Source organism: Lipophrys pholis (genome assembly GCF_963383615.2).
Source record: "Lipophrys pholis genome assembly, chromosome: 7".
Classification (NCBI taxonomy): Eukaryota; Metazoa; Chordata; class Actinopteri; order Blenniiformes; family Blenniidae; genus Lipophrys; species Lipophrys pholis.
In genome coordinates, this window is record NC_137638.1 from 22,738,637 (window position 1) to 22,766,612 (window position 27,976).

At 43.1% G+C, this 27,976-nt stretch overlaps 2 protein-coding genes across 3 annotated transcripts in view; both read right to left on the minus strand.

Moving 5' to 3' along the window:
- adgra2 (adhesion G protein-coupled receptor A2) overlaps positions 1–20,381 on the minus strand; it is a 39,820-nt gene extending 19,439 nt beyond the window's left edge. Inside the window, exons 1-2 of the mRNA XM_080467342.1 lie at positions 19,389–20,381; positions 2,546–2,617 (exon numbers count right to left, since the gene is read on the minus strand). Coding sequence (XP_080323468.1) covers positions 2,546–2,617; positions 19,389–19,690 — 374 coding nt within the window. The 5' untranslated portion in view covers positions 19,691–20,381. The remainder of the gene's footprint in view (positions 1–2,545; positions 2,618–19,388) is intronic.
- A 4,736-nt stretch (positions 20,382–25,117) lies between these two features.
- Positions 25,118–27,976, minus strand: part of pdlim2 (PDZ and LIM domain 2 (mystique)) — a 36,574-nt gene continuing 33,715 nt past the window's right edge. Inside the window, exons 9-10 of one of the 2 annotated variants that reach the window (XM_080467965.1) lie at positions 27,785–27,896; positions 25,118–26,717 (exon numbers count right to left, since the gene is read on the minus strand). In XM_080467965.1, coding sequence (XP_080324091.1) covers positions 26,525–26,717; positions 27,785–27,896 — 305 coding nt within the window. In that variant the 3' untranslated portion in view covers positions 25,118–26,524. The remainder of the gene's footprint in view (positions 26,718–27,784; positions 27,897–27,976) is intronic. The other variant, XM_080467966.1, reaches the window with a different exon arrangement.

Consider the following 27,976-nt stretch of genomic DNA (forward strand, 5'->3'; position numbering starts at 1 on the left):
GGTTTATCCCAATGAAAGGGCTAACTGTGTAGACTGCTGCACCGTCTGGCTTGAGCCTGGAGGAAGGTGGCCTGCCCCTGGAGCTGTGTTTCCACGCTAAGCAACAGCAGATCAGACTATACTCAACTCTGAATAGAAGTCTGGGTTGAGCGTGTGGACGAGAGCCTACGTCCACCGAGAGAGTGAGCAGACGAGTCTGAAGTGACTGGGCAACGAGAGATGGTGGCCATACTAGGAAATGCGCAGGAGTCGCAGCACACACTGCAGTCACAACAGAGGCGGGTTGAGAAGTTTGTATGTGCTGGTGGTGCAGGCGTGCACAGGGAGCAGACGATGTTGTTTATCCTTTTCATATAGGAGACGAGATGCAGTGTAATTCCCTGATGTGTGTTTACTCAGCCCTCGTGGGCTGGCCTTTGATTACAGCACTGACCACATAATATGAGTAACTGTTCACTACTGCTGCAAATGACAAGCACATGTAGACTTTATACTGGAAACAATGACAAGACCTGAGGATGCATGGCGAGTTGAAGGGCCAGAGCTCAAAACTGAAATCGGACAGAAACACATTCACAGATAAACCCTTCCAATCTAAATTCATCTCTTTTAATTCTTCTACCACTGCAATGTAAAATTTTAATGCTCGACATTTTACAACATACAGCAATTTTCTCATGAGCGCAGATGTAATTGGAAGCCATGCAGGGCTCAATAAAAGGTTAAATTTGTCAGCGTGAGTGAGCAGACCTCCACCGCGGTGTGTCAGAGCCAGCCGAGGTTGAGGCAGAGGAGTGAAATGAAGCTTGCATGATTTACGTTAGTTAAATCCTCTCCTTGCACCAGACGCCTACTTCCCCGACTTCAGAGCGTGGGCAAGTGTCGGTGTTTGAATGAGTGAGCTGCTCTGTGTGTCTTTCAGCCCCGCTCCTTCAGTTGAGCGTCCAGGAACGCTCCACCCTGTTGCACCCCGCTAGTTTTATCACTGCTTCAGGTAGAGGGGCCAATTCGTGGACAAGCTCAGGTTACCCGACCCGTCGACCCTGCGGAGCAACAGGGAGCCTTGTCTGCACTTTTACAAAAATAAGCGGCGTCAGCTTATTTGACATCAAACGCTTTGAGCAGCAGATTTACTTTTCACTTATATAATGGTTATTATCAAAGCAGCATTAAGTCCAGGACCTGGTGTTCTCCTCTTCACAACTTTATCACTGTCCTTGGTGAGAGGCTGATGACATGAGAGCTGACAACTTGGCCTTGAAACTATTCACCCATGTTGTGCTCATGCCAGACGCTTTAAAAAGGGGGGAAAAAGAGCAATTTCAGCAAAATTAGCCTTTGTTCTCAACTGGCACGTCTGGTGTGAGTGCTGTTAGGTAGGTACTAACAAGCTAACAACTGCAGCAAATTACCATATTTTTCTTTCTTTCAACATTTTCGAGAAGCTTGTTAGCGTCATGGGTGGTAGCTTCGAGTGGCATGTGGAACTAATATGTCTTCAACATTACCCACCCTTCCTCTCCAACAAAATAAGTGCTACGGTCTACGGTATCCAGACTGAAGCCGCACCATGTGTGTTGTTGCCATAAAGCTTTACTGGGACGCTGTGTGAAACAGCACACCTTGGAAACATTGTCTTGTGTGGGAAACACAAATGTCTCGTATTCAGGGCATCTAGGGGGAGACAAGGACAGTCTCTATCTCTCTGGATACCTCTGAGCACAAAAGAGCTTCTAAGTATGAAATGATTGCGAAAAAGACGCATTGCTCAATCTGTCTGCCAGTTATCCTCTGGAGGATAAATGTAATTATAATATATCCAGTAATTGTCAGTAACTGAATGAGGCTAGTTTAAAAGTGGGGACATTGTTCAAATAATTTAAGTATTTATCATCTTAGCAAAACAGAAGGAACGAGAGAAAAGCCATGACAAAACATTGAATAACTGTTGAGATCGTGTAATCTGGAGCAAGTTTGGACAAGCATATATACAAAAGCTAATTTCAGTCAGAAGAGCAAGTCACCGTTCTCTGTTTGACTGTCCCCAGAAATACTCTGCATAATTCCATAAATCCTGACAACTAATCTCATCTTTCACTTGCCTCACACCTCATTCAGAGAGATTAGGATGCTACTAAGGAGGGCCAGACTGTCTGCAAGCCACAGGCGGAACTGCCAACATACACCTCCTGCCAGAGATCGCTCTTATCTTGTCCTGTGGAGTGGGGCTTACTTGATAATGAAGGACTAAAGTGTAATTATGTGAGGTTTTCAACATAAATCTGTGATAGCAAGTCTAAAAGTATCATCCTCCCCACTGGAAGGGTGCCAACGATTGGATCTTTGTGCACGGAGCTGCTGAGATCCGACTCAGATCTCCTTGATACCCTGTTTTTATGTCTCTGCAACAACGGAGGAGAGCCAAGAAGGCAGCCGTCACGTGGGTGTATGACACAAAACCAATGCAAAGAGTAAACACAACAGCAGAGCATCTGCAGAGGTGAAAGCCTGACAGAAATGGCACGACGAGAAACAGGATACTCACAGCTTCTCCAGCGCGTAAAGTCCAAAGAAGGATCCATTTTTGAGAACTCGGATTTTGTTGTGACTCAGTATCCTGTAAAAAGAGGAGCAAACACAGTCTTGTCAGAAATGTTTCAATGAAACTCAAATATACATTATTAGTAGCTTAAGGACGAGTTCAGGTTCAACGGTACACACTGTGAAGTACACACTGGGAGGATGACAGCCAAAGAAAAATGTCCTCTTGGTGCTGCAGTCACATGAGAGATTAGCCTGACCAGAGACATTAACTAAAGATGTTTCCAATAAATGTTAGGACAGAATAGGACATAAAGATTAGGCGGGAGGCTGTAATCTCCATAATCATTTCACGTACATCAAACGAATGTCCTTCCACATCAAACAAACGGCTGCATAGGCCATGTTAATTTGCTCTTTATCTCCTGGCAAATCACTTGGCCTATGGGACTCTTTTCAGGCCTGAGGGCGAAATGCTGTGAGACATAAGGCTGTGATTTGTTTTGTCTGACAGAAACACGTGAAAACAATACAAAAGTCAGCCTATTTTGAGGTACTTCTCAGAACAGTTACGGAAAACAGCCATTTCATACACCTGGAGCCTTAAATTCGGGGCCGCAGTGGTTCCGTTGATAAAGTGGAGTTTTGATCCCCTGTTTTGCTCTGTCCACATGTTGATGTGTCCTTGGGCAAAACCCTGAAATGTCTCCAAAACCCATCTCTATGAGTGTGTGTCTCAATGTGTGAACGTGACTAACAGTGTAAAGTGCAATAAAAATGCACTATATCAGCCAGTTTACTGATTACTATTCAAAACAATCAAACCACCATAAATGATTAAGAACAATAATAAAATAAATGAATCATGTAACAAATAAAGCAGGGTGTTAACTACGTACAAACTGACTTATATAATAAAGGATAATCATTTCTCACAGTTACAACACACAATGAAGAAAAGCAAAAACAATATTGTGGAATATACTAAATACAATAATTATAAAAAGCTTAAGCTAAATGTCAGCTGAACTGGGTTTCTTACCAGTTGACTGGTTTTTGGAAATGTACACCTATTTTCACAGCTTTATGGATGGTTGTTATGACTTACTAGTATCCGACAAAGCACAATTATCTTTTAAAATGATTTCCCTCCTTTTTCCAGGGGGAAATAAAGCCGGCACTTTTAGGCAGGAGAAGGAGATGCATTAAAAGCATTTATACAGTCGGGCATATTAGTTAGAAATGGCAGTTTCCACAACACTGGGTCTTTGTTGGAGTGAAAATTTTGGAAACAGAACTGCTGCCGTACAGAATTACATTCACTGCAATGGTTTTTTCCAATTAGAAAGTGTGACGTTCTCACACGAAGAAAAAAAAGACGGAGGTTAAGGTGGAAAACTTGTGCATTTTAATATTCAATCACGAGCACAGTGTGTGTGTGTGCACGCTTGCTGCAGATGAGAGTGTTTATGTTAGTCCAGTGTCTGGCCCTGTGGATTCATAGACCTGACCAGCCCAGGTCCGCCCGGCGCTGGCGACAGCCCGTCATCATTACCACGCCCTTCAGTTTCACATCATCTTCGCCCTACCACATGGCGCTTAACGGGCTGTTTGTGACATTAAGTGCATTCTTAAATCGAGAGGAGAGCTGTGTGTGCGCCTTTAAAAGAGGGAGCTGACTGTGAACAGTCTGTGAGATTTACAGATTCAGCAGCAGCAGTCAGCCCCCCTGTTTCCTGCCACATCAATAAAAACACTGCCTTCAGCGCTGCGCCTTCCAGCTCACTTAATGACCAGATTTAATCGTTCACTCTTAGTATACAGGGATAAACAGGGCTGACTTCTCTTCAGTATTACTTAAAATATAGAGATGATTTGAAGACAGAAAAGAATTCAAGAACAAGATAAACAAAACAAAAAACTACATAAAACTAAAGGTTGTTCTATCACACTTGGTCCGGACACACAATATTTAGCAACATTTTAAAAAAAACAGACAAAAGTATACTGAAAAAAAATATAAACGCAACACTCCTATTTTTCATGAGCTGAACTAAAAGATCTAAGACTTTTTCTATGTCTGCAAAAGACCTAGTTCTCTCAAATATTGTTGACAGATTTGTCTAAATCTGTGTTAGAGAGCACTTCTCTTGTGGCCACCCTAAAGCACACCTGTGAAATATTCATGCTGTCTATTCAGCATCTTGATATGCCACACCTGTGAGGTGGGAGCAAAATCAAAAGTGTTGCGTTTATATGTTTGTTCGGTGTATTTTTAAACAGCACTGTATTCAAGGGACTAGGATGATTACAGTGATGATGACTAACACAAAGACTTCAATTATTACCTCAACATTAAACCTAAAGTCATCTTCAAATCCTGCCATGAATGCTACTCCAAATAATTTCTACCCCCAGGAAAAAAAATAAAGAAATAACATTTCATGTTCACAAACTTGCACTGAGCTCTTGAACTACATCAAGCTTATTAAGTCAAGATATTTCTGAGTGTCAGACGAGCGCAGTCTGCTCGTGCCGTAGCCCGAATTTGAACCTATGACTGCGGGGCCTTGAGGTCTTTCGCTTGACTTTGGGCACAGAATCTCTTCCTATAAATGGATGCAGGCCCGAGATGAAAGCTACAGAGGATCCGGAACTGCCTGAATAATTCAATACAGATAGGAGAAGAGAAAGTCACATCTGGCAAAGAAACAAGCCATTTAATTCAACACAGACCGTTTAGATGCAGATAGTTCCTTTATGACTAAGCTTATTAAGCAGGGAAAAAGAAAAACTATTAGTCAGTGAATTATGCCCTTGTTTGGTTTCGGGGAGTTAATTTGCTTATATATGTGCTTGTCTGACAACCAGTGTTGTGCAGGTTACTTAAAACTTTGTACTTGATTACAGTTCTGACTTACTACAAGTGCTGGAGTTACATTAACTGTAGCACAAAGAAAAAATAAATAGTAACTTAGAAAATTAACTAATGTGTTCCTCATATTTATCTCTCTTAATTAGAATGTCTTGATAGTGGTGCGTTGCATTTGGTCCTGACCTTGAATCTGGAGTTTGAATCTCGGTTGTGACGGGAAGGACGTGATGAAGAATCTTATAAACGCCAGCAGCCGAATGGACGTAATATTGTGCATGAAGAGGTACTGCTGACACACCTCAACCTTTTTTTTTTCTTTCTTTTTGATTTATGAATAGACAAACAGACAAAATAATAATCATGATAATTATTCAAGTTCAAAAGGGAAGACGTTGGAAGCCACATGGTAGGACATGGAAGCTATTCTGGTTTGTTTGAGTTCATCAGTCATTATTAAAGTCATCGATTGCAAATGCTAATCTGTGCATGTTGCCGCAATATGTATGCAGTTTTGAGAATACTGCACCAATGCTTCTAAAAACAAGCCGGGACAAACCAGCAGAGAGCTGGACAATTAACATGCAACAAACAGCATGTCGCTTTTATCAAAGCTCCGCTAATATTTACAAGAACTTTTCAAAAACCATTTCAGGTAATGTGGTGGCAGGCAAAGGTCAGATAAAAAGTAAACGCTTGAACAGGAAGTGAGTCAAAAAGAGACAGCAGCTTCACAATTGGTGTACCAAGCTCATGGAAACTTCAGTCATTGCAGCTTTCCCAGCATTGGCCATGCAGGCTTTTCCTCCAAGCTTCCCTCCAGATGTGTTAATATCAGGCTGTATTCATGTGCATTTGGAATATGAACGATAAATAAATAAAATTTGCACGTCTCATTATGTCACAATAGCCCTCAAGTTATGACATTTCACCCCACAATACTACATTTGGCTTGTTACTCTCCTCACCCGGGCTTAAAAGCTGACTTTCGTAAATAAACAAAGACCACAAAATGAGCTAACTGAATTCCTCCCACAGACAACAAAAGGCGCAGATTTCCAGGAACGCCGGGGAGTTGCAGAGGCTGGACACTGCTGTATAATCCCTGAAGCCCGATGTTTAGAGCAGAGCTGTAGCGGGGGACATTGTTCTTTCATAAACAATACAGGGAGTAAAACTCTGAGAAAGAGAGAGAGAGAGAGAGAGAGGCAGAAGTCTGTAAACAGACAGAAATAGTCGGCGTTCCCATCAGGCTAAACAGGAAACCCAGCCAATTAGCTGTTTATTCAGAACCCAGTTTCAGAGGTCAGGGGTTGCAGCGAGAGCGCTTCCTGGACAGCCATCAGACAGACCAAGCAGTGTCTGAAGGCAGGTGACAGCTGAGGCATACGAGAGGGCGTCACTTCGTCGCTGCAGAGGTTAACAGAGCACCGCAAGCAGGGAGGACGAGCCATTTCCTTAGTCGCCGAGCGCCGTGCTCCTCGGAGGCCGAGCGCTTTGCTACCGAGGCTTAACGCTACACGAGTGGCTTCTTTCCGCTCAACATAAGTGACAGATCAGATGGCAGATTGAGTTGATCTGCTTTTCAAGAGCGATAATGCTGTATGGTCCATGGCACGGACAGTGTGCTCACTCTGTCCAGACAGCGGATGGTATCTCAGAGCAGCATTTACCATCTCTCATTCACTTAACCCTTTCAGACCACAAAGGCCTCCACAAAATCAGACGGGTTAATTGAATCCATCTAATTCATGAAAGAAAAAAGAAAAGAAAAAAACAAAACAGGACCACATGTCAGAATCTTGTTCAACCATTTCATGTAATTCATTTACAAGGAGATCAAAAAGCAGAAGGTCACATGAAAAGATCCAGGTCAAACAGAAGCACACACACATACACACACACATACACACACACACACACACACACACACACACACACACACACACACACACACACACACACACACACACACACACACACACACACACACACACACACCGGCTTCTCTTCTGCAGCCGCCTTTACACAAACAGCACAAACACACCAGTACCTCTTTTTTCTGTTCCCTAAAATTATGGATGAGAAATTACTATTTCTCATGGAGCTCTGACAAGGTGTCTGGGTTCCATAATACTGAGTATACAGACTGAAGCAGACAAATATCTCATGAGAACATTACTTTCTGAAGGTAAACAAAACTCTGGAAAAAAGGTGTGGTTGAAAGCAGATACAGATAATATGAGAGGATTAGTTAGAATCGAACTACGAAATCTCAACAAGGGAGAGACTGACCAATTCTAGAATAATACAAATAGGAACATTTGTGGTTGAATCTAAAGTCTGTATACACATCTGACCTGTTGTAATGGGAATCTCCGTCGCTAACTGCAGAGGCATCAGGAGAAGACTTTTACAAACATACATGAGACATTGCTCAATCATTAAATGTATATTTGAAATGAGTAAAAAGAAGAGAAGTTTAATTTGAGGTTATTAGTATGTCTATATGGTCGTGTACTTATGTAAGTTTGATTCATGTATTCGAATATGTTGCAAACAACAAGGACTGTGTATGATGTCAATTCTGAAAGAAATATATGTAAGTCTGCTGGGAGATTGAATAAATCTACTCGTCCATACTTTCAAGAGTGTTTTTATTAACTTTTGTTGAGCTCCTGCTCCATAAGAAAATAATATATTTCAAGTAACCAAATACTTAATCGAAGGGCAATGCTAAGATTAAGCTGATTAATGTATGATTTTGCATGATTCTATAATTTTATGAATGATCCTAAAAGTGAAAGTATGAGTGCCTGCTTGATGTTTCAGTATCATGAGCCACGACACTCCCCCTCAGCTCAGAGCGCCATTGTTGCATTGTCCGTGTGAAAAAGTAGAAACCATACAATGAGCCTTGTCTAGTAAACCACAGCGGCTCCTCCCTGCACCGTGCCACTCACTTTGTTGGTTTGCTCAATTTGCTTCGGAAATCCGCAAAGTCTTTGAGGACCACAGAGGAGTATGACAGCGTGTTTCAGATCATATTTACTCGCTGATGTGCTTCCGTTTGTTGCCCTGACTCCTCGTCGGATGGTCGCTTCACTGTAGTAAATGGCCCCAGGCCTTGCCCACACGCTGTGTTTGTGTGCGTGTGTGTGTGTGTGTGTGTGTGTGTGTGTGTGTGTGTGTGTGTGTGTGTGTGTGTGTGTGTGTGTGTGTACCTGTGTGTAACTGTAACTTTCTGTGGAACGCTTTCTGCAGATGGTTTTGGTTTTGTCGGCCAATCAGCTCTGTGAGGGATTGTGGGAGAAATGTGCCGTAACCTGGTACAGAGGCGTGAAAACACATCCTTCTATCTCCTGTACCAACCGCGGCCAGAACCACCTCAAACCGGAGCACGGCGGGAAGTTCTGTTTACTGTTGCTTGGTGTCAGAATCTCTTCACTTTTCATCCTGTCAGACACTCAAAACATCGGTTTTTTTGGGGGGTTTTTTCTAAGTTGGAAGCATTTACAGGAAATGCTGTAGCCTGGTTTGGCTTTTAATCTGGCAAACCAATGAAATGCACTTGAGTGAAAAAAAACCCACTGATTTCAATTGGCCCTCTAAATATTTAGGTATGCTGGAGTCAAACAGTGAGGCCTGTGTAGCTGCAGGCCCGCACTGCAAACCACAAGCAGAAAGAAAAAAAAAAAAAGCTCTTAAAGAGGGATTTATTTTTTTAATAAGAATTTATTTGCACACTAAGCAGCCTACTTTCATTACCTTTGTATTAACCTGCAGAAAATAGTAGTGGCATGATGCAGAAAAACACCGTGACCCGAAGCAGTGTGATCACCACATGGTGAGCATTGATCCTGCACCCGGACAAAAAGAGAGAGAGAGAGAGAGCGAGAGGGGCACAGGCAGGTTCAGTGTAATAAAGAGTTAAAACAACCCAATGGGCCACTGTGTAAACATCATTTAACTTTGGATTGGTCTCTTACCCTCAAGGACCACACGCGAGGCGAAAGACAAGAACCCTTGAAAGAGTTTGGTAACGTTGCATAAATCCAGTCCTAATCCAGAGACCATTTGGTGCCAGATAATGAGAGTGATTCTAAATCAGAGACTCTGTGTACCATTATTGAATTAAGCCCAGTTTAATTAGCATGCCAATTTTGGTAAATGGGCATGCTGCTCTGTGTCAGAGCACCGCTGAAGTTCACAGAAATAAAAATTTATAAGAATTCAGCCTCCAGGGAGATGAACTCTGATGAAAGCATTATCACTGTCTGCTATTCGACTGAGAGCAGCGCACTGTGTGAGCACTTTCATTTGTGAGTTAAACAGATAAAAACTAGATCTTTCCCTTCCCTGTTTGACCTGCGTTTGCCCACCAATGCTGCATTCAAGAGTACGAGCAGGAGAACTGAGTGGGTATGGCAGTTTGTCTTTTCCTCATTTATACATCACACTCACATCGCTCAGAGTAATGTGGACAGACGTAGCACATCAACAAATTTCCGCGGTTAAAAACCAAAAGACGGATTAAAAGCTGTACTGCTTGATTTGGCTGTTTCTCCCAGCACTGCTCTCTCAGCCCATATGCCAGGACTGATGGATCGAGTGTCATTATAGATCAACATTATTTTTCAGTTTAACAAACAAGAAGGGGTCGTACAATCATACCTGTGTCATAATCAATTATACAGTGTGTAAAAAGGTTTTAGCCATAAAAACTAGCAAGTGCATGCACACATCCAGATACTCCATGTTCTGTGTTCGGGCTCCACGAGTGTCAAATCCCCGGGACCTTGAATAGTGGATCATAATATGTCACAATGTGTTCATGTGTGACACAGCGGCTATATGAGTTATTAAAAATATTAATGATGGCTTTGTTTTCATGCACAAAGACAGACCTGAAAGCTGCTTAATGACAACCAGGATCAATTTGGTGAAGTATAGAATTTTATGGAAATCGTTTGGATTAGCTCTAAGCAAAACATTTAAGATCCTGAATGGATCCCTCATAGAACAGACAGTCATACACCTGCACATTCACATGTACGGACAGTTCAGAGTCACTCATTATCCCCCAAATTTCTATTTTTTGACTGTGGGACTAAGCCAAAGTACCTAAATAAAACCCACATACCCACAGGGACAACATGCAAACTCCACACAGAAAGGCCCGGCTGAACCGAGGATATTCGAGCTGTCAAAGTAAAAGTGCTGGACCATCGTGCCCAAAATGCCACAAAACATGTAAAATATACCTTTTCAATAAAATGATTATTTCAGGCATCATTCCAGACTGTCATCCAATTCAAAAGCTCTATTGTTGAAATAGTGAAAGCATATAACACTGAGGCAAAATTATGTTTCCATGCAGCAAAGATCCAAATTCACCCCCGATGATAAACTGCCATGGAGCCATTTAGTACTATCATCACTGAAAATATGTTATCATTTCTGAGCGTGCCTGGTTCTTCTCAGTAGATTACTGTATACACACAAACAGAAACGTACGGACAAAAGTTCAAAACTTCATCCACTTGAACTTTTCTTAAATACTTCAGTCACGTTTTCCAGAAGCAGCATGAGGATACAGCAGTTAGGCAACATGACTGAAGTCTGATGCGGGAACCTTTCAGGGTGGAGTTTGCATGTTTTCCCTGAGCCTCATTACCAAAGGTTGAAGGTTTGAATTGCTTCAGTACGCCTGCACAGTCAAACACAATCTGATGTGTTTGTGGAGCCTTAGTGTGATAAAGCAGGGAGTCCTGTCATATACATGCATTATAATGTTGTCAAGAATCACTCTTATATAACAGGTGATATGAACCTTTTAAATTTAACTGGACAGTTTATGGAATGCAACTTTCTGTGTCCTGAATTTTGTACTTTTTATACATAATCCAGCGGTATTTTGGTATTTGGCAGCTTCTGTGTGTCATTCAAAGGCTAGAATAATCAGTAGCTGCAAGTCGATGGAAGATAACATGTTTTGAATAACGTGTTTAATTTTGTCTCTGATGTTTGAGGTTTGGCTTGGATAAGTGTGGCTTTTTCGTGTTTAGACTTTGGGGAAAGTAAATTGTAATTTCAGGAATTGTGTATAAGCAGGCTGTGGAAAAGAAAACAAAAACTGTAAAGATTTTATGTTGTCAACCAACCCCAGTATAATGACCATGGTGCAGCTGGTTTGATGGTGTTTGGAGTGCAAACTATGGATCTGCTACTGTGCTGGGTGGAGTAGAAAATATTCTGGACATTTTGATTGGATTCATGGTGTAATTATCCAACTCAATGATGCTGATTGTGGACCGTTTCCATGACTGTTGACAGTTGGTGTTTGTGTCACGCAACATCCCGATTCATTGGATTGCAGCTCATATCTAACGGTCTCCTTTTTTTGTGCTAATGGACACTTTTGCAGAGACATGAAGAGGAGCGCAGGGGGGCGGAGGGCGGGGGTGGGGTGGGGGGGGGGGGGGGGGGGGTGGGGGGGGGGGGGGGGGGTAATGAAAGAGAGCACAGCCAGAGAGATCTCTCAGACTGGGAGGTGGTCATGTCATCTTTGTTACAATAAGTACTTTCTAAGAGGCCTCCAGACTGTGCCGACTATTCAGTGCATGGGTCTATCCAAATAGCTTAACCCTTTCGTAGTAAAAAAGACAGAGAGCCACCTTAGCCAGCGGTCCCAAGAGACCCCTGCACCCTGAGCCCATCCTCACAGAGTCACGGCACTGAATGCAACAGGGAGACTAAATGCCCTTGAGCACAACAGGCACTTTAGCAGCAAATGCATGTCAAGATGTGAATGTGCCCATTGTGCCCGATCCACCAGAGGGCTCGTAGCAGCCACTGGGGAACGCTGCCAATCTCCAGGCCCCATTAACTGTCTGTCATGGAAAGGAGCATCCATGTAATTGCATGCATAATGTTTTTTTGAGAAATCATTATGCAGACACTGATCGGGTAATTCAGTCATCAAACGGAGAGAGGAGGGCCGAGACGCCACATTAAGGAGTGGAAAAGATTCTTGTCGTACACAGTATGTGAAAAAAAAAAACGATACGAGTTTGCTGATTTACAGCTGGCAAAGCGTGCAATGCATCGCTTCGTTTTATTATCACGCTGAAGTGCCTGCAGGCCCGATGTGGGGAGTGTGCTCCTGCTTCTGATACGTGCAACTGCTTATTATAGAGTATACTGCATTGTGCTTGGGTTAGCAGGCTGGACCAGAGAGTCAGGTTTTGTGGTTTCTGTGTGTGTGTGTGTGTGTGTGTGTGTGTGTGAGCAGATTTAGATGCACAAGTGTGTGACCTATCAGATTTATTTATATGGAAAGTGTGTGTGTGTGTGTGTGTGTGTGTGTGTGTGTGTGTGTGTGTGTGTGTGCGTGCATAAGTGGTCTAAAATGCTACTAGTCTAAAATTAAAATTTGGGTTTTTGAAATGTCTCTAATTAGAGAGGGGAGGACTGAAAGCTATTTTCAGAGCTGTGGCCATGCACGCCCTTCCCGCATATGTGTGTACACATACACACACACACACACACACACACACACACACGGTCCCATTAGACAATCCATTGAGGTTTGCTAACAGGAACTGTCCATGAAGCGCGTTTCTATACACAATTTATCAAAGCTGGACAAGCAGTGAACTTTCAAGAATATAAACAAGAAGTTGTGACAAATATTAACAACCGGAGAACACAAGCTGAAGTAGAAACGCCTCGCTATTAAGCTGCAATAAATTATCACAATATTTACAGTCAAAGACTCGTCAAGACTAACCAAATTGGAAAGTTTGTGGCTGCAGAGCAGGAACACAATAGTCAGTTTAATCGCCGTCTAAAGTGTTTTTACACTTTTAATGAGGCAATTTAGCGAATTTAGCCGTTTGAGACAGTGAGTGGAATGTGGTGTATGCCTGGCTAACATTGTCTCATTGTTCGGTCTCATAACCCGCCTCTGTTTTCTGCTTCTCACCAAAGACTGCTGGGAAATCAGCCTGCTTTTACAAAGAGTTGGACGAAATCTTTCTGCCCCAGATACTCACGGCCTTTATTTGTGAGAAAGCTTGCATTTATGCCTGGTAGAGTGGGCCTCAGTGTGTTTCTTGAATCACGATCACTCCTAATTACCGCATGTCATCCAGTTTCAACACCAGAATTAACCACGATTTATCAAACAATCCGAAGGCCTGCGTTACAACAACTATACGGGAGACCAACATGCTTTTCCAAGAATGATTCGATTTCAGCTGAAGAAACACAAATTTATAGTGTATATATAACCTGTGGTTTAGTCGATCAACAAAGACTTTAATAAAAGTTTATTGCCATATTTCACAACCCCGTCTGGCCGTCCGACGGGAGCTGTGGGCCAGATCATATTCACAGAACAGAAGGGGAATGGATATTAACATTGTGACAGATTTCAAATATCTTGTGGTATATAATAGCATACTCAACTATACAAATCAGTGACGATGAAATGGCACCGAATAGCAGCAGATTTTGTGTTACTTGTGTTAAATTGCATCCTGCAGCAAACAAACGTGGAACCAAAACCCAAAGCATTTATCGTCTTCAAAAGTTTTCTCATTTGTAATAACGCAGATAACGTTACATTACCCGGTATGGTATTTTGTGTTTACGTATCATGTAAAATAGTTGAAAACAATCTAAATAGACTTGTAAACTAAAAGAAGAGTGTTACTTTCTATCGTCTATGGGTCCCAACAGCCATGAGTACCAATATCCGATATGACACTAATAACACTTGGAAGTAAAATGACCAGTTGGTGCGAGATGAAACATGTGCAGGGTTCTATTCAGTTATATTTTATAACTCTGAACTACTCTGTCACACAGAAGGCCGAGTCTAAATTCGCCTGACACAGGCAGCATTTCAGAAAACATTATCATTATCCATAATCATGAACCACTTTGAGCAGTAACACAGTGGGAACACTTAACTTTTGTTGAAAATGAAAAAAGTTGCTATCTCTCTGTCCTGCTTGAAGAACCTACTGTCAGTGTAACCAAAGCTAGTCTAATAAACCCCTGTTAACAAAACATAACCAAACATAACCAATACATTAACATGCAGTTAACATGCAATATGTGTGAAGTATTCCTGAGTCTCAATAAGCAAAAGATCCTCTTTGTCAGAGACTAATTCAGCTGAGTCACTCGAACAGCTGACGTTTCTGTGACTAATGTATAAACGCTTCTACTTTTATCAAAAGTAACCAACATCAATTACCTTTAATTCCATAACTAATGCACAACATTGCATACGAGTTAAAGGAAATACTTTCAATGAACCAACTTTGCTCGAGAAAAAAAAAGCAGCTTTGCAGTATCACATTACATCAGTGAGTTCTTGAAATTGAGTAGATAAATTTGCTTTTGCAGCGGATTATTTCTCAAGAATAAGCACATTATAAACACTCAAACACACACACGCACATAAGCCACAGGCATTTCCACTACAGACGCCCACTATCTCGACCCAGAGCAGGAACTGCGAGGGCCGCTGTGGTCAGTCGCAGGGAGAGGGAAGTCGGCGCTGGCAGAGGAAAGCCGAAGTCAGCCATTTTTTGGAGTAAGATAAGAAGAGAGCGGCGAGAAAGGAAAAACTAAAATAACATCACTTTGGGGGGGGGGGGATTACTGTGACCACACATCACTGTTTTTGTCAAGTTTTGAAACATCGCAGGCCTTTAATCAACAAACACAACAAGGCGATAAGTGAAATCCACATTAATCATCCGGAGCTTCGGCGCAGCACAGTAGGTGAGCGGAGACGTCACGTAATGCTCACGTGACCTTGACCTGCAGGAGAACGATAAAATCCCAGGCTTGTGTGGCATTAGCAGGTGCTGCAGCTGCAGGATAAAGCTCAGAGTATCCCGTGTCAGGCCTTTGTTTGCTTTTTTGATTTATTGCTGACCACTGCCCCACCTAACATGTGTGGAGGAGAGCTGCTCCCCCTCCTCTCAACACCTTTCCCCACACAAATAAACCCTATCGCTGCAGGAATGCCGGGGGTCCGGCTTCGCTCCACTATTGGAATTCTCCCCGCTGATAAGACGACTGTTTGCGACGTTTTTTTTGTTTTGTTTTGTTTTTCTGTCGACACACTCCCGTCTCAACACACACTGACTCACAGTAAACCGCCGACACATTTGCTGGCCCGTCCGTATCCCTCCACAGGCCGACCGCAACTGAGAAACCGACGACGTGACTCAGAAGATAAAATAGTGATTAAAGGCATCCAGATTCCTACGGTGGCCAATCGATGACACTTTTGAGGTGAGCGGGCTGTTAGAAAACAGAGTCGGAGTAATAATTACCGACTGAAAATGATAACAGGCTGCACAGCAGTCAACTGGGTCAAACGTTCACACGGAAAAGCTCAATCAGACTAAATTTGCAATTTGTCATTGACAATATGTCTAAATAATCCAGTGATTCGGTTGCTTTAGTCAGGCTGTCGGAGGTAAATACATAGCTGTGGTGTGAATGACCAATTTGGACAGAGGCAGTTCATTACAGAAAAAGAAACATGAACTGACGGAAAGAAGAAATTCTATTTTGAGTTTGCATGTTCTCCCCATGCGGGCATGGACTTCCTCTGGGTACTCAAAAAGAATTCTAAAAAGTGTGTGTGAGTGTGCATGTGAGTGTGTTTGCCCTGTGATGGACTGACGGCCTGTCCAGGTGTGTCCTGCCTTCACCCATAGTTTGCAGGGATTGGCTTCAGCACCAAAGTTTCAATGTTTGAAAGAAATGAGTAAAAATCCAACTGTAGTTCAGGACCAACTTGACCCGCGGCCATAAACTGAATTTATTCACAACCGTGATCCTGGCTGATAAAAATACTGTTGCCATTACTGAAATATTTTTATCTCAAACTTCTGCCTGCCGTCCAACAACAGCGACATACTGGGCTTGAGCTCAAACATGCAGGGAGAAGTTGCAGCTGTCCTTGGTGAGGGGGGGGTATCAGGCCAAGGATGACCCCCCCCCACCAACCCATCCACGGCATCTGTGCCCATTCAGGTTGGGACCAACTGAGTGGAGGCCGTCCATCAGTGACTACCACGACAAGGAAACAGGCCAAGGGAGGAGTACAGTTCTGACTTGGGTAATAACCACAAGCTATGAATCAACCAGCATATTCACACATAAACTGCCACTGTCGGCTCTCATTCGCCTGCTACCCAGGAAAACATACAAACAAACGCTGCAGCGAGGAAGGTCTCATTTCTCTGCTTCTCTGGCCGGCTGCCTGAAAGTATATATCAACTTCTAGGTGAGGATTTTTCTTTATTTTCCAATGATACTTTCTTCACACGTTCATGTCTAATAATAAAGACAAAGAGCAACACTTTAGAAGTGAGGGTATGTTGGTGCACCACGGAGCCCTGCCTCCTCCTCCTCCTCCTCCTCCTCCTCCTCCTCCTCCTCCTCCTCACCCCAGTGTCGAAGATCTGTTAGTCAGGGGCTGGGGAGTTTTTAGTCTCCGGGGGCACATCCCTCTGAACCGCCTGCCAAGCTTCCCCTCTCCGTCCTCCATCCTCTTTTTCTTGCTCCGCTCTCTCTTGCTCTTTGTTCCCCCCTCTCAGTTCACTCTTCCCACTCCCCCCCCCCCCCCCCCCCCCCCCCCCCCGTATGCTCAATGTTCTCCTTCGTTTCTGCCTCTTCTTGACTTCCGTTACTTATTCCAACATTCTCCTTTTCACTTTCACGCTTATCTATTCTTCCCCTCGCTCTACCCTTCCACCGCTCTTCCCCTCGTAGCGATCCAGCTCCTTTGCAGCCGTGTATAATTAGGCCTGAGCACAAGCCTGCGCAGGCTCACATCTGGAAGGAGTTTGGACATGGCAGTTTCCTACCAAGACGACTAAATATTTAGGTTGAGAGTTACTGCATGTGGATGAACTCATGGTGGAGGGGGTGGGAATGGGGAGCACAATGGGGAGCTGGAGATAAAGAAAAAGAGGGAAAGTGGGACAGATGGATGGAGCTGAAAAGTAGCGAAAGGTAAGAGTTTATGGAAATGATTCAGTGTGCGACCTGATGCATAGCACAGAGCGGGCACTCATCCGCCCGGGGAGGAGGTGATATTATTAGGGGGGGGGACTGTTTTCTCCTTTGCGGCTGGCAGGAACAACAAACAGCCGGCTAATAGTTTTAATAAACAAATCCCCGTTGGGATTTCCCATGAGGCTGAGGGGCCTCAGCTGGAATGTTCACAGGGGCCAGCTGTTGTGCATTACACGTAGCAGCCGGCCCCGGAAGCCCTGGGCCCGGTGTCCTCCAGCCTTCGCCTGCTCAGCATGGAGGAAAGCATTCCTCCTGCCTGCCCCAGATAAGAGGGGCATGCTCTCGGGCCCTCCGATCATCGTGAGGAACCGAGGCGGCGTGGAGCACCAGGAACCCCCCCTCTCGCTGCACCTGGAATACTGTCCACCGCAGTCTCCGAGCGGGCGGAGGAATGTCAGGAATAACATGAATATCAACACAACTTCTCACATTCCACATCTGGAGCTAATGTCATGTGCGACGATGGGAACGCAGGCGCTTCGTGAACTCACCGGAACGTCAGGAAAACAAACGCTCCAGACATCGGAGTTCCTGGAGGAGGAAGGTGGAGAAAATGGCGGCTGGCGAGCGGAATTGTTTGCTGCTGGTTACAAAGCCTCATAAAAGTGTCGCAGAATGCAAAACATGTGCAGAAAAACAACTCAACCCAAATTAGTAGGTGCGGGGATAGAAGATTCTCTTCAATCACCTCAACCACTGCCACCCAAGCCATTTTCTTTTTTGCCTTGGGTTTCAGCAATGTGTTCCCCAGATGTTTATCCCGCCTTTATTAAGCAACAGACATAAGGCCCTATAAAAGGACTGCTGGCTGGCTTTTGCTCTCTTAGGGCACAAATCCCCTCACTTTACCTCATATGCTTTCTGCAGCAGAGGAGCTGAGCATGTTTCTTTCACTGTGCCCATGTGCAGTGAGCATTTCCCCTCTCCGGGTCAGAGTACAGAGACGGTAACACTCTGTGGGAACAAGTCATGGCAGTTGTGAAGAAAGAAAGAGCCGCTTCTTCATGAAACAAAAAAAAAAAAAAACACCGCCGCAAAAAAGTGTCACTAATACGAGTGGTAGGCAAACTATCATGACTTTCAAGTTTGATCCAAACATCCCACTAAAAAAAAACTGCTTTGTAATTAAAACGATCCAACTAAACTAATCCCACAATCAACAATGTCCAGCTCTCACCAGATGCTTTTTCCTTTTTGACCAGAAGAAAATAATGAGACAGGGTGTTGCAGTCTTTTAAGTAGGAGCCAATCTGCCAGTCAAGCAAAGCGCCAGATATAACAAAAATTAATAAATAAAAAAGATAAATAAAAAAAATGCACAGAATGTGTTTATTTTTTATTTTTGTTCTGTAAGGCCCAGTCAGTGGGAACATGTGCACAGGGGTGGCTTCAAAGCAGCAGAGTCAAATTTAAAGTGGCAGAGTTGTGTCAGAGGGGCAGGGCCGTGATGATGGTTACAGTCGATCTGCCATCACGCCAATCATCTTAATGCGTTACAGAGAGGCAACGCTCAGCCCTCCACTCCAGAGCTAAACCAGATCAAGATGTAAACTTCTGACCTAACAAGACTTATTCCCACAGCAATACAGTTAGAACTGAGGTCACGGGGTCACGGCCGCATGGGTCTGATCAGAAAACTAAAATACTTCAACTCCTGATGTAACTCTGAAAAAAACCAAGACAGTCTCGAAATGCAGCTTGTCAACTGGTGATACCAGAAGGCTCCAAACTGGATATTCACCATGAAATCACTCGACTCTCAGACACACCACTTTCACTAGACCATGCAGTGACGATTCTAATAATGTATTTTTGTTTCATGGTGCGGTGGATGGCAGTAAAACTGATCCAAACTCACAGAGTGACGGTCCTGTTGGGCAGCAGGCTGGCATCAGGGATCTCAGTCATGTCCTCCTTGCTGCAGATGACCCTCCTGCCCACCGACTGCACGCTGTGGCCTTTGGACCGCTCGTCCGTGCAGCTGCAGCCGCTGGTGGAGGCAAGCAGCCCGGGGCAGGCCTGGGACAGCCTCGGCTCGGAGGCCACCGACAGCAGCAGCATCAGTACCAGGCGCCCCGGCAGCGGAGGGATGCCAACGCCGGGCGCAAACATTGTCCTTCGGCCGGATCTCACCTCAGCTGCACCCCCGCCTCCAGTCATCCCATACCTCCACCATCCAGCTCTCAGGGGGTGTAAAGAGGCAGAGAGGAGACAGAGTGTGCTTTCAAGGGTCAAGTTTGAGTTTGTGAACACACATCAGCCGGTCATTCCAGAGATATTCAGGTTTTTCCAAGTGTCCCGTTATGTCATGACACTCCAACTCCAGTTGGTCAAAATGGATAATAAATCCAAAAGGAAGCGAGTGTGTGTGTCCATCCAAACTCGTAAAAGACGTGGTAAGGACGCAGCGAGCCGCCTTGGAAAGTTTGTATAAATTACCTGAGGAGATTTCGGCTACATCTCTTTGGGGACTTGGGAGTGTCCAGATTACCGTTATCTCACCGTCTCAACGTTAATCCAGACGCTCCTGGGGGTCACATCCAGACACACACTCATTCACACGAGGAAGTAAAGAAAAAAGTTCAATCTCTAACTCTGGATAGTTGTTTCGCTGTTCCTAAAACTTTTCTTCAGGTTTTTTCTTCCCCCCCTTGCCAGGTCGTTGTGCGCTCCGCTCTCTCGCGCGCAACCAACGTTTTATATTGAAGAAAAACTCAAATGGAGAGGACAAAAAAAATATATTTCAAAAACACTTTGTCGGGAGAAGACGCGAGCTGCTCTTGATCGGGCTCCTGTGTAATTCCCAAAATCTAGCGGTTTTTGCCTGCTTGCTTCTGTCACACTCAGACTCACTCCGTTACAACCCCAAGTGCGCCCGTTCCGAGCGGCTCCGCGCTCCGGTCCCCGCGGTCCTAGCGCAACCGGCTCACAGTACAGAGGAGAGGAGGGCTCTCCTGCCCTGTCAGCCCACCTGGACACCCCCCCCCCCCCCCCCCCCCCCCACACACACACACACAAACACACACACACACACACACACACACACACACACACACACACACACACACACACACACACACACACACACACACACACACACTCCAGCTAAACTCACAGCTCCAACTTGTCATATAACCTAAACAAGCAGTAAGTGTAGTTTAATCATATTTGTGGACAATTTTTATATTTACAGTTGTAAATAGAACAAATATTCTTGTCATTTGGTTTTAAAGTGATTTTTTTTATATATATATATATATATATATATATATATATATATATATATATATATATATATATATATATATATATATATATATATATATATATATATATATATATATAAGGAGTGCATTCTGCTAAACTGTGGCCCATGTTGCTGCATTTTCTTCCTTCCAAGTTGTAACGGAAAGGAAGGCCCTAATTTCATTGTGTGCCTAAAGTTATGAATGGACTCCGACAGCTGAAGGGTATTGTGCTTTCCTGCAGATCAAAAGACTTTTCATTCAATTAGCAGGAAAGAGAGGAAGCAAAGATTTTCATCCTGTTAAAACTATATTGTCGCTGTGGGAAAGAGTTAAAGAGATTAATCATCAACTGCAGACATTATAAATTGATGACACAAGTTTATGATATAACTTGGTTGCCAGGTTTTGCTGGTGAACAGAAGCTGAACACAGTAAAAGGCACTTCAGACACTGATGGCTGCGGTGACGAGTGGCTGTTTGAAAAGCGCTGGATCTGGATTTTTTTTTTTTAACATTTCTAAGCCAAACTAACCGACTGAACATTACCATTTCAAAGTCGGCTGTGTTGCTCTTTGCATGCCATGTGTGCTTCATATTTTCACAGTGGATAAAAAATATATGGACTAATGCATCTCAGGCAAAGTTTGATTTAGACTTAACCTGAGGGGGTGAAAATAAACTCCCAAACTAAAATCTTTTGTTGAAAAGAATAATATTTTTCCTCCATGTGTCCTTTTCATGCGTTTGGAAACTTCCCATAATGCAGTGACAGATTCCTGCTTCCAAAATACTTTTTGATATAGGAGAGACTCGGGAGGATGGAGACTGCGGCGACTCAAATCTGGAGAGAATTTTAAAATATGAGAAGGCGAACCGGGACAGCTCTTGAACTGAGATTTTATGCGATTGGGCTTGACATGTATTCACGATCATATTCAAAGTGCAGGCACCTCAGTCATGCAAGCGGCCTGCCAGTATAATAGTGTACTGTGCTCTGACCCACACACTGGACCCCAGGTTTGTTATTCCTGCATATGATACTGTACACTGGAGCGGGCTCGGGAAGCCAGAGTGATTATTGAAAGAAAGCACAAGGAGTCGATGGGCGCCCGTTCAGCAGTGAAACAGAGGGCTGTTTATCCAAGCTGTTAAATAAGGCTTCAAGTACAACACCCCCCTCCGACTCCACCAGGCCCAAATCTCTCTCATCTGGAGAGCACAGTTTCCATTTTGAATGTCACGTCCCGAACTGCACATTACATCAAATTGTACTTAATGGCATCCAGACAAACTTTAATGTCGGTCCAACAGTTTCCCTCTACGCAGCCTTCCTCGCTCCTTAAAGCTAAGCGAGCAATCTCTCCTTCTCCCCGCTCCACATCTGGACTCCATTCCAGGTGGGAAAGTGGAGAACGTTGAGAAGGAGAGGTGGAAAACTCAAAGTAGAATTGGGGGCAATGTGTGGAGTTTTGAAGAGTGGAGCTGGATGAACTGCACACACAATTTTGTGAGATGTCTGGCGACCGACCTCTCTGAACGTCTGAGTGAGAGACTTCTGAAAAGATCCGGGGGGATTCAAGCAATCAGAAACTGGCTGCTGAGATTCAGGCAAAGCTCTGGGTTGTGTCTCTGGGAAAACAAAAGAAAACTTCCAGCCGGGAAGCACGTAACAGGACCTCTGGTTGGCCCTGGTTGTGTTGTTCCTGAGGAGCCTGTGACATCTAGTGGCGTGACCAGCAGCTCACAGTCACCCTGCAGCTCTCAGCAGCTCATGATGGTTTTGATTAACTGTTTATTGCTGCATTAAGCCCCAATGCCTCTCCGTTTTATGAGGTTATCAAATAATAACGTAGTGCCATATGTGAAACACTAAATACCTTCTTTGACCACTAAGATTTGGGAGCAGTGAACATTCTAGTAGATCTCACATATGGATCTTTCTGTTCGCTGCTGCTTTGTAACTGTAGTTAACAATATTGCATCACATTCATATTGAGCACCTCTTTTTTTTCTTATCCCAAATTTGTGCTGACACTTTTTCTTTTTTTAGTTTTTGTAGAAGCAATGTATACTTATTGTTGACAGGTTTAGTTCTAGATTTGTTGTTGCATGATTTGGACACTTGGTGGCGGTAGTTGTGCACAGGTTGCATGTGTTAGAGGGCATATGTCACAGGAAGAGGAGGACACAGGTAGGGGGAGAGAAAATACTTCACGAATGAAGAGATTTACAACGATATCTATGTTCATCATTCAGTTTTTGGGTCTGTGTTGTTGGTTCACACTGACCCCAACTGTGCAGTAACGGCAATTACTGGACACTGGAACATTGAACAATTGTCATTGCAGCTTATATTCTTTTTGCTGTGATTCTGTGAGTCGAAACCTCCAAGTTTGTTGATGAAAAGCAGTTTGAATTGACAATTTACCTTTCCAAATTTATTCTTGTGGATCTTGTAGTTATGGGCAAGATTGTCAACATTCTTCAAGACATGAACCCTCTAATAGAGGTTTTGAGTTTGTTTATTTAACTTAATGCAAACCCTCAGAACAGAAGAAAAGAGAAGTGACTACAAACATTTGCACCCAAAACAAGATTTCTGGGTAAAGTTGCTGGTATTTTCCCTCAGAAATTATGGATGAAGTTTTTCTCAAACTTGTTTCTGTTTCAGAACGAAGCACAGATGTCAGTACTGTGTAAATGACATACGTGGCTATAATATAGGGATTATTGAAATTTAATGCTGAATAAATTTGGAGAAATTCAAGGATTGCGTTGCATGATGTACAAATAGGTTTCATACAGACGTGCTGTGTACATTTGAGAGAAAAAGACAGCTACTACTGTGATAACTTATTCATGTCATTTCTGCATGTAAATAGTAATCCATTGTCACAATTTAATTAACTTTAATGGGATTTCTTTTTCTTTCGAACTCCAATTATTCTCAAAAAATTGACAATGTAATCTTAGTGCGAGTTCTCCCAAAATGCATACCGAGGAAACCAGTGACCCCTTATCCACATGCTTTGGGGTTCTGGAGCCAATTTATTATAACTGTGAAATTACTGGTTTTACTTGGTTTGGGATGTGGAACACTATTAGACATAGCTGAATTCAATTTGCTCTGACTATACTATTAAAATGACAATCGGAAAAAAAAAGAAGAAAGTGTATGCTCGTTCAAAACCCTCTGGCAGCAGAGGACATTTTTGTGGCCTTTATAACCAAAGAAAGTTTTGAAGTATAATAACGCTGCCATCTGGTGGTCAACCCTGAGAATTACACGACTCCAACAGAGTTGAACATTATGAAGACGCATAAAAGCCAGAAAGGGCCACGTCCTAGATTTTACGCGGAACAGAAGATTCCGTTTGTCTCTACCAGCTTCATATTTTATAATATATGGTTAACTCACCTCACTCTTGAGCTGAATACAAGAACATATTGTGACAGATGTGGGAAACACCCTGCTTGCCAAACCTGTATTCCTACTGGAGGGAACAGTGTCTTGGAAATGATCCACACCCGAGTCATTGACCTGCTTTGCATCCGTGTGACACCGAGTTCATTTGAATCAGCTGTGTGGGAGCAGGGAGACGAATAAAACAGGAGAGGGAAACGCTGGTCTGATTTAAATGAGAAGTGATCTCACATGAGTCAACCTGGCCGAGTTGAAGATAAACTGGTGCAGTTTGTTTTGTGCGTGATCAAGTTCCAAAGTCCTTACGTTATGATATGTGGTCAAACAAAACTGTTCCAGTAGGACAGTCCTTTATGGTGAATGCTGACAAGATACAGTAATTCTTTTATCAAAACCTGGTTTTATGTCAATTTATTTTACAAGGAATAAGGTTAAATTCAGCATCATAACCCGGGCCAACACGAGTCTAATTAACATGATTAACAGCTGCATACTAATAAGGTTAATGAATTAAAAATTACTTTTTTTGCTTTTCAACATTTCATTTGACTTCCAAATTGCAAGTTTTCACAAATAACTAAAAACATTACCATAACAAAGTATTTTCTTTTTGAATCATGTTAAGAGAAATAGCCAATATTATCAAATATTTGAATAATTTGAGGTGCTGTTTTTGATTTTTAAGACATACGGTTAATAAAAACGAACCAAAAAACTGGTGTATTTCAGTCTATGTATGATGAATCAATAATGTGAAAGTTGGTCTGGAATAAATTATGGTAACACTGAACCTTTATTCATTTCTTGTTTTCTTTTTAGTTGCATAATGTTATGTACTTCACTACTTTTAAAACCACAAGTCACTCATGAGTACATTTCCACTACAAACTAACAGTCAACCTTTTTGATATTTTTGGTGCAGTTTATTTTATGAACAGACAAATAATCCTGCTTTATAGATCTATGCACACATTTGTTTGGTTTAGAGTAAATGATCTATACTTAATAGATTGAGATGTTTTGAACACAGAAGTCTCACAAAGTGAAGATTACGTCTACCGACAATGCAATTGCATATGATTAAATACATCGAGCTGTATTCAAGCTACTTCTACTGATAAGTTGGTAGAATTTAAGTGATGTTGTACAAAGATCAGTTCCGTTTACCTCCATCCCGTCGGATCCTGCCTGGTGGCGATGTAGTGTGCCTTGAAATGGCTCCTAAAATGTACAGAAGCAGTGATGACGCAGAAAAACATTTAGACTCTGAACACGCAGCGTTTCAAAAACAATCAAAGTCACTGAAGAAACTTTCAGCTTGTGTGATTTTATTAAGAGCCACATGAAATGTGAACATCATAGTATATCTCGGCGTACTGCTGTAAATGGACAAGAGTAGTATGGTCATTTCTTTTCACACTAAATGTGCTGTGCATACATTATGCATTTGTAAATGATCTATATAATAGAATACAATTCAATCACAAAAACATCAAAAATAGTTATATATTGAATGAATCTCTAGTCCCTCAAAAGCAACACCACAGCCAGACAAGCCTGCCATTTTGTTTTTCTTTTTTTGTAATTTCTAGTCAAATTCTGCTTACAAAAGAAATACAGAAAAACTGGAGGGCGTTTGGCCTGACTAGCGCAAAATTCACAAACTCCTTTGTTTCAATAACAACGTGGACCCCACTTCCTCTACTCAGTCTCGCTCTCTCTCTCACACAAACGCGCAATTATGCAAACGCACACACAAACACACACGTAGGGGAGGCATACAGAAGCCACCACACTTCTGCATGTGAAAGCATGCACCCATACACACCCACACAGCACTGCCTCTGTACAGTACATTTCTTTTGAAATGGCATGCAGTGTAAGCTAGATTTTGGTCCCTTTTTGTGTCGGCAGAAAATTCAAATGATGATCCTGATCCTCGGAGAGTCGTTCCTGTCGAGCGTGTCTAAAATTATGTAAATCTGGCCCAAGTACAACGTGATGTGGCTCGAGTCCATGGCAGGCTGAGAATCATTAGATCCAAGAATAACCTAGAGAGACTGTGGAGAGTGCGCTATATGAAAAACAAAGCCTCAATCCTCATACAGTTACAAGAGAGGCAAGAAAGTGTATCATAATATTGCAAAGTATTTTTTTTTTTTTATTTTGATCAGAAAATCGCATCCTCGGCCGCAGTTTTGACTTGCGTCCACCTCTGCAGCGACATCCCGAGGCGTGTGACCCCGAGGGAGGATGAGGAGGAGTTTCAGGGAGACGAGCAGCCCTTCATGTCCAGAGTGAGCCGGGTGTGAAGGGGAGGACTCATTGGCGAGGCACGATGGTGGCGAGAGGGGACGTGCCCAGACCGTGGTACCGCTCCTTGGCGTGCTTCTCACAGTACATCACATCTCCAACCCAAAAGTGACCCCTCATCCGCAGGTTCAGGCCACAATCCGTGCAGGTGTAGCACTCTGGATGGCGGTAATGGTCGTCTGTGATGCGCACGGCCTGTGTGCTAGAGAGGGACGAGCGCCGTCAGACAACAGACAAATACACTGCTCTGTCTGATGAGAGGGCGACATGATGAGCTCATTTTCAAGTAAATGTGCATGAGATATACTGGTGTTCACTAAAAATGTTGACAGTTTAAGTGATTTGATGAAGAACAGCTTATTATTGTCACACCCACAAAAAATGTTTTTGATAAATTAAATATTTTTCTATTAGCACTTGGTTAAGTGGATAACATTAAGCAGAAATAGACTTTAAGCTTAAGCACATTGTGAATCGATTGGCTGGATTTATCTTCATGACTATAGAAATAAATATGTAGTGACTGAATAAATTATACAAAATAACTTGGTTCACTTTTAGTTTTTGGTTTGTCTGATCATAGTGTGGAAGTCCTGCATGCCACCATGAGCATAAGGCTCCATTCTTCCATTTGTGGTAGAGTAGGATTATTTTATATATGAGAAACATCATAAATCCCTGACTGAGACCATCCTGGACTCATCTTAAGTGTAGCGATGGAGTCCTTTTCCACCTCTTTCTCAGTTGTGTCTGTTATTTGAAATGCAAAAGCTTTGGGCTTCAGTGCAGGTTCTTTTGAGTCAGTGTCGGACATAAACTAAATAAACAAAGCATGATAGAACTGTGTTATGGTCCAACATCCACGCTTCCAGCTTCTTTGCCTGCTTTAACCAAACCAGGTTTGTTCGAGGCTGTTCAACTCTGCAGATCACCAATCCATCCCACAGCTCACGCAGTGAGAGACACGCTTCTGAATCATTTAGAATGACAGTCCTGTCTTTACATTCTGCCAGGAAGCTGGAGGCTTCTGGAAAAACCCACATTGACAGGCCCTGTCGGCCTTTCAGTGTTTTTTGTTTTCCGCCAAAGCATTTTGTAAACTTTGTGTTTTACTGTATTTGTAAATATCATCATTGTTACTACCATCATGATTACTTGTACTGTTATTTCCATCATAATGACCATTATCATGAACAGCAACACATCTATGTACATCCTTTCCTGTGGGACACATATCATCTTGAACAACTCGGGTGATGGGAGACTTACGCAATGCTGGTGCCACACCTCTCACAGGTGTGGAATTTGCTGACTCCTCCCACTGATGTGGCGGGTTTCGGGGGGTTGGGTGAAAGTTTCCCAGGAAACAGCCTTGCTGCCTCTGGAGACACACACACACACACAGATACACATGAACAGAGCCGCTCATAAAGATGTCCTGACATGCTTGTGTGTCTCTGT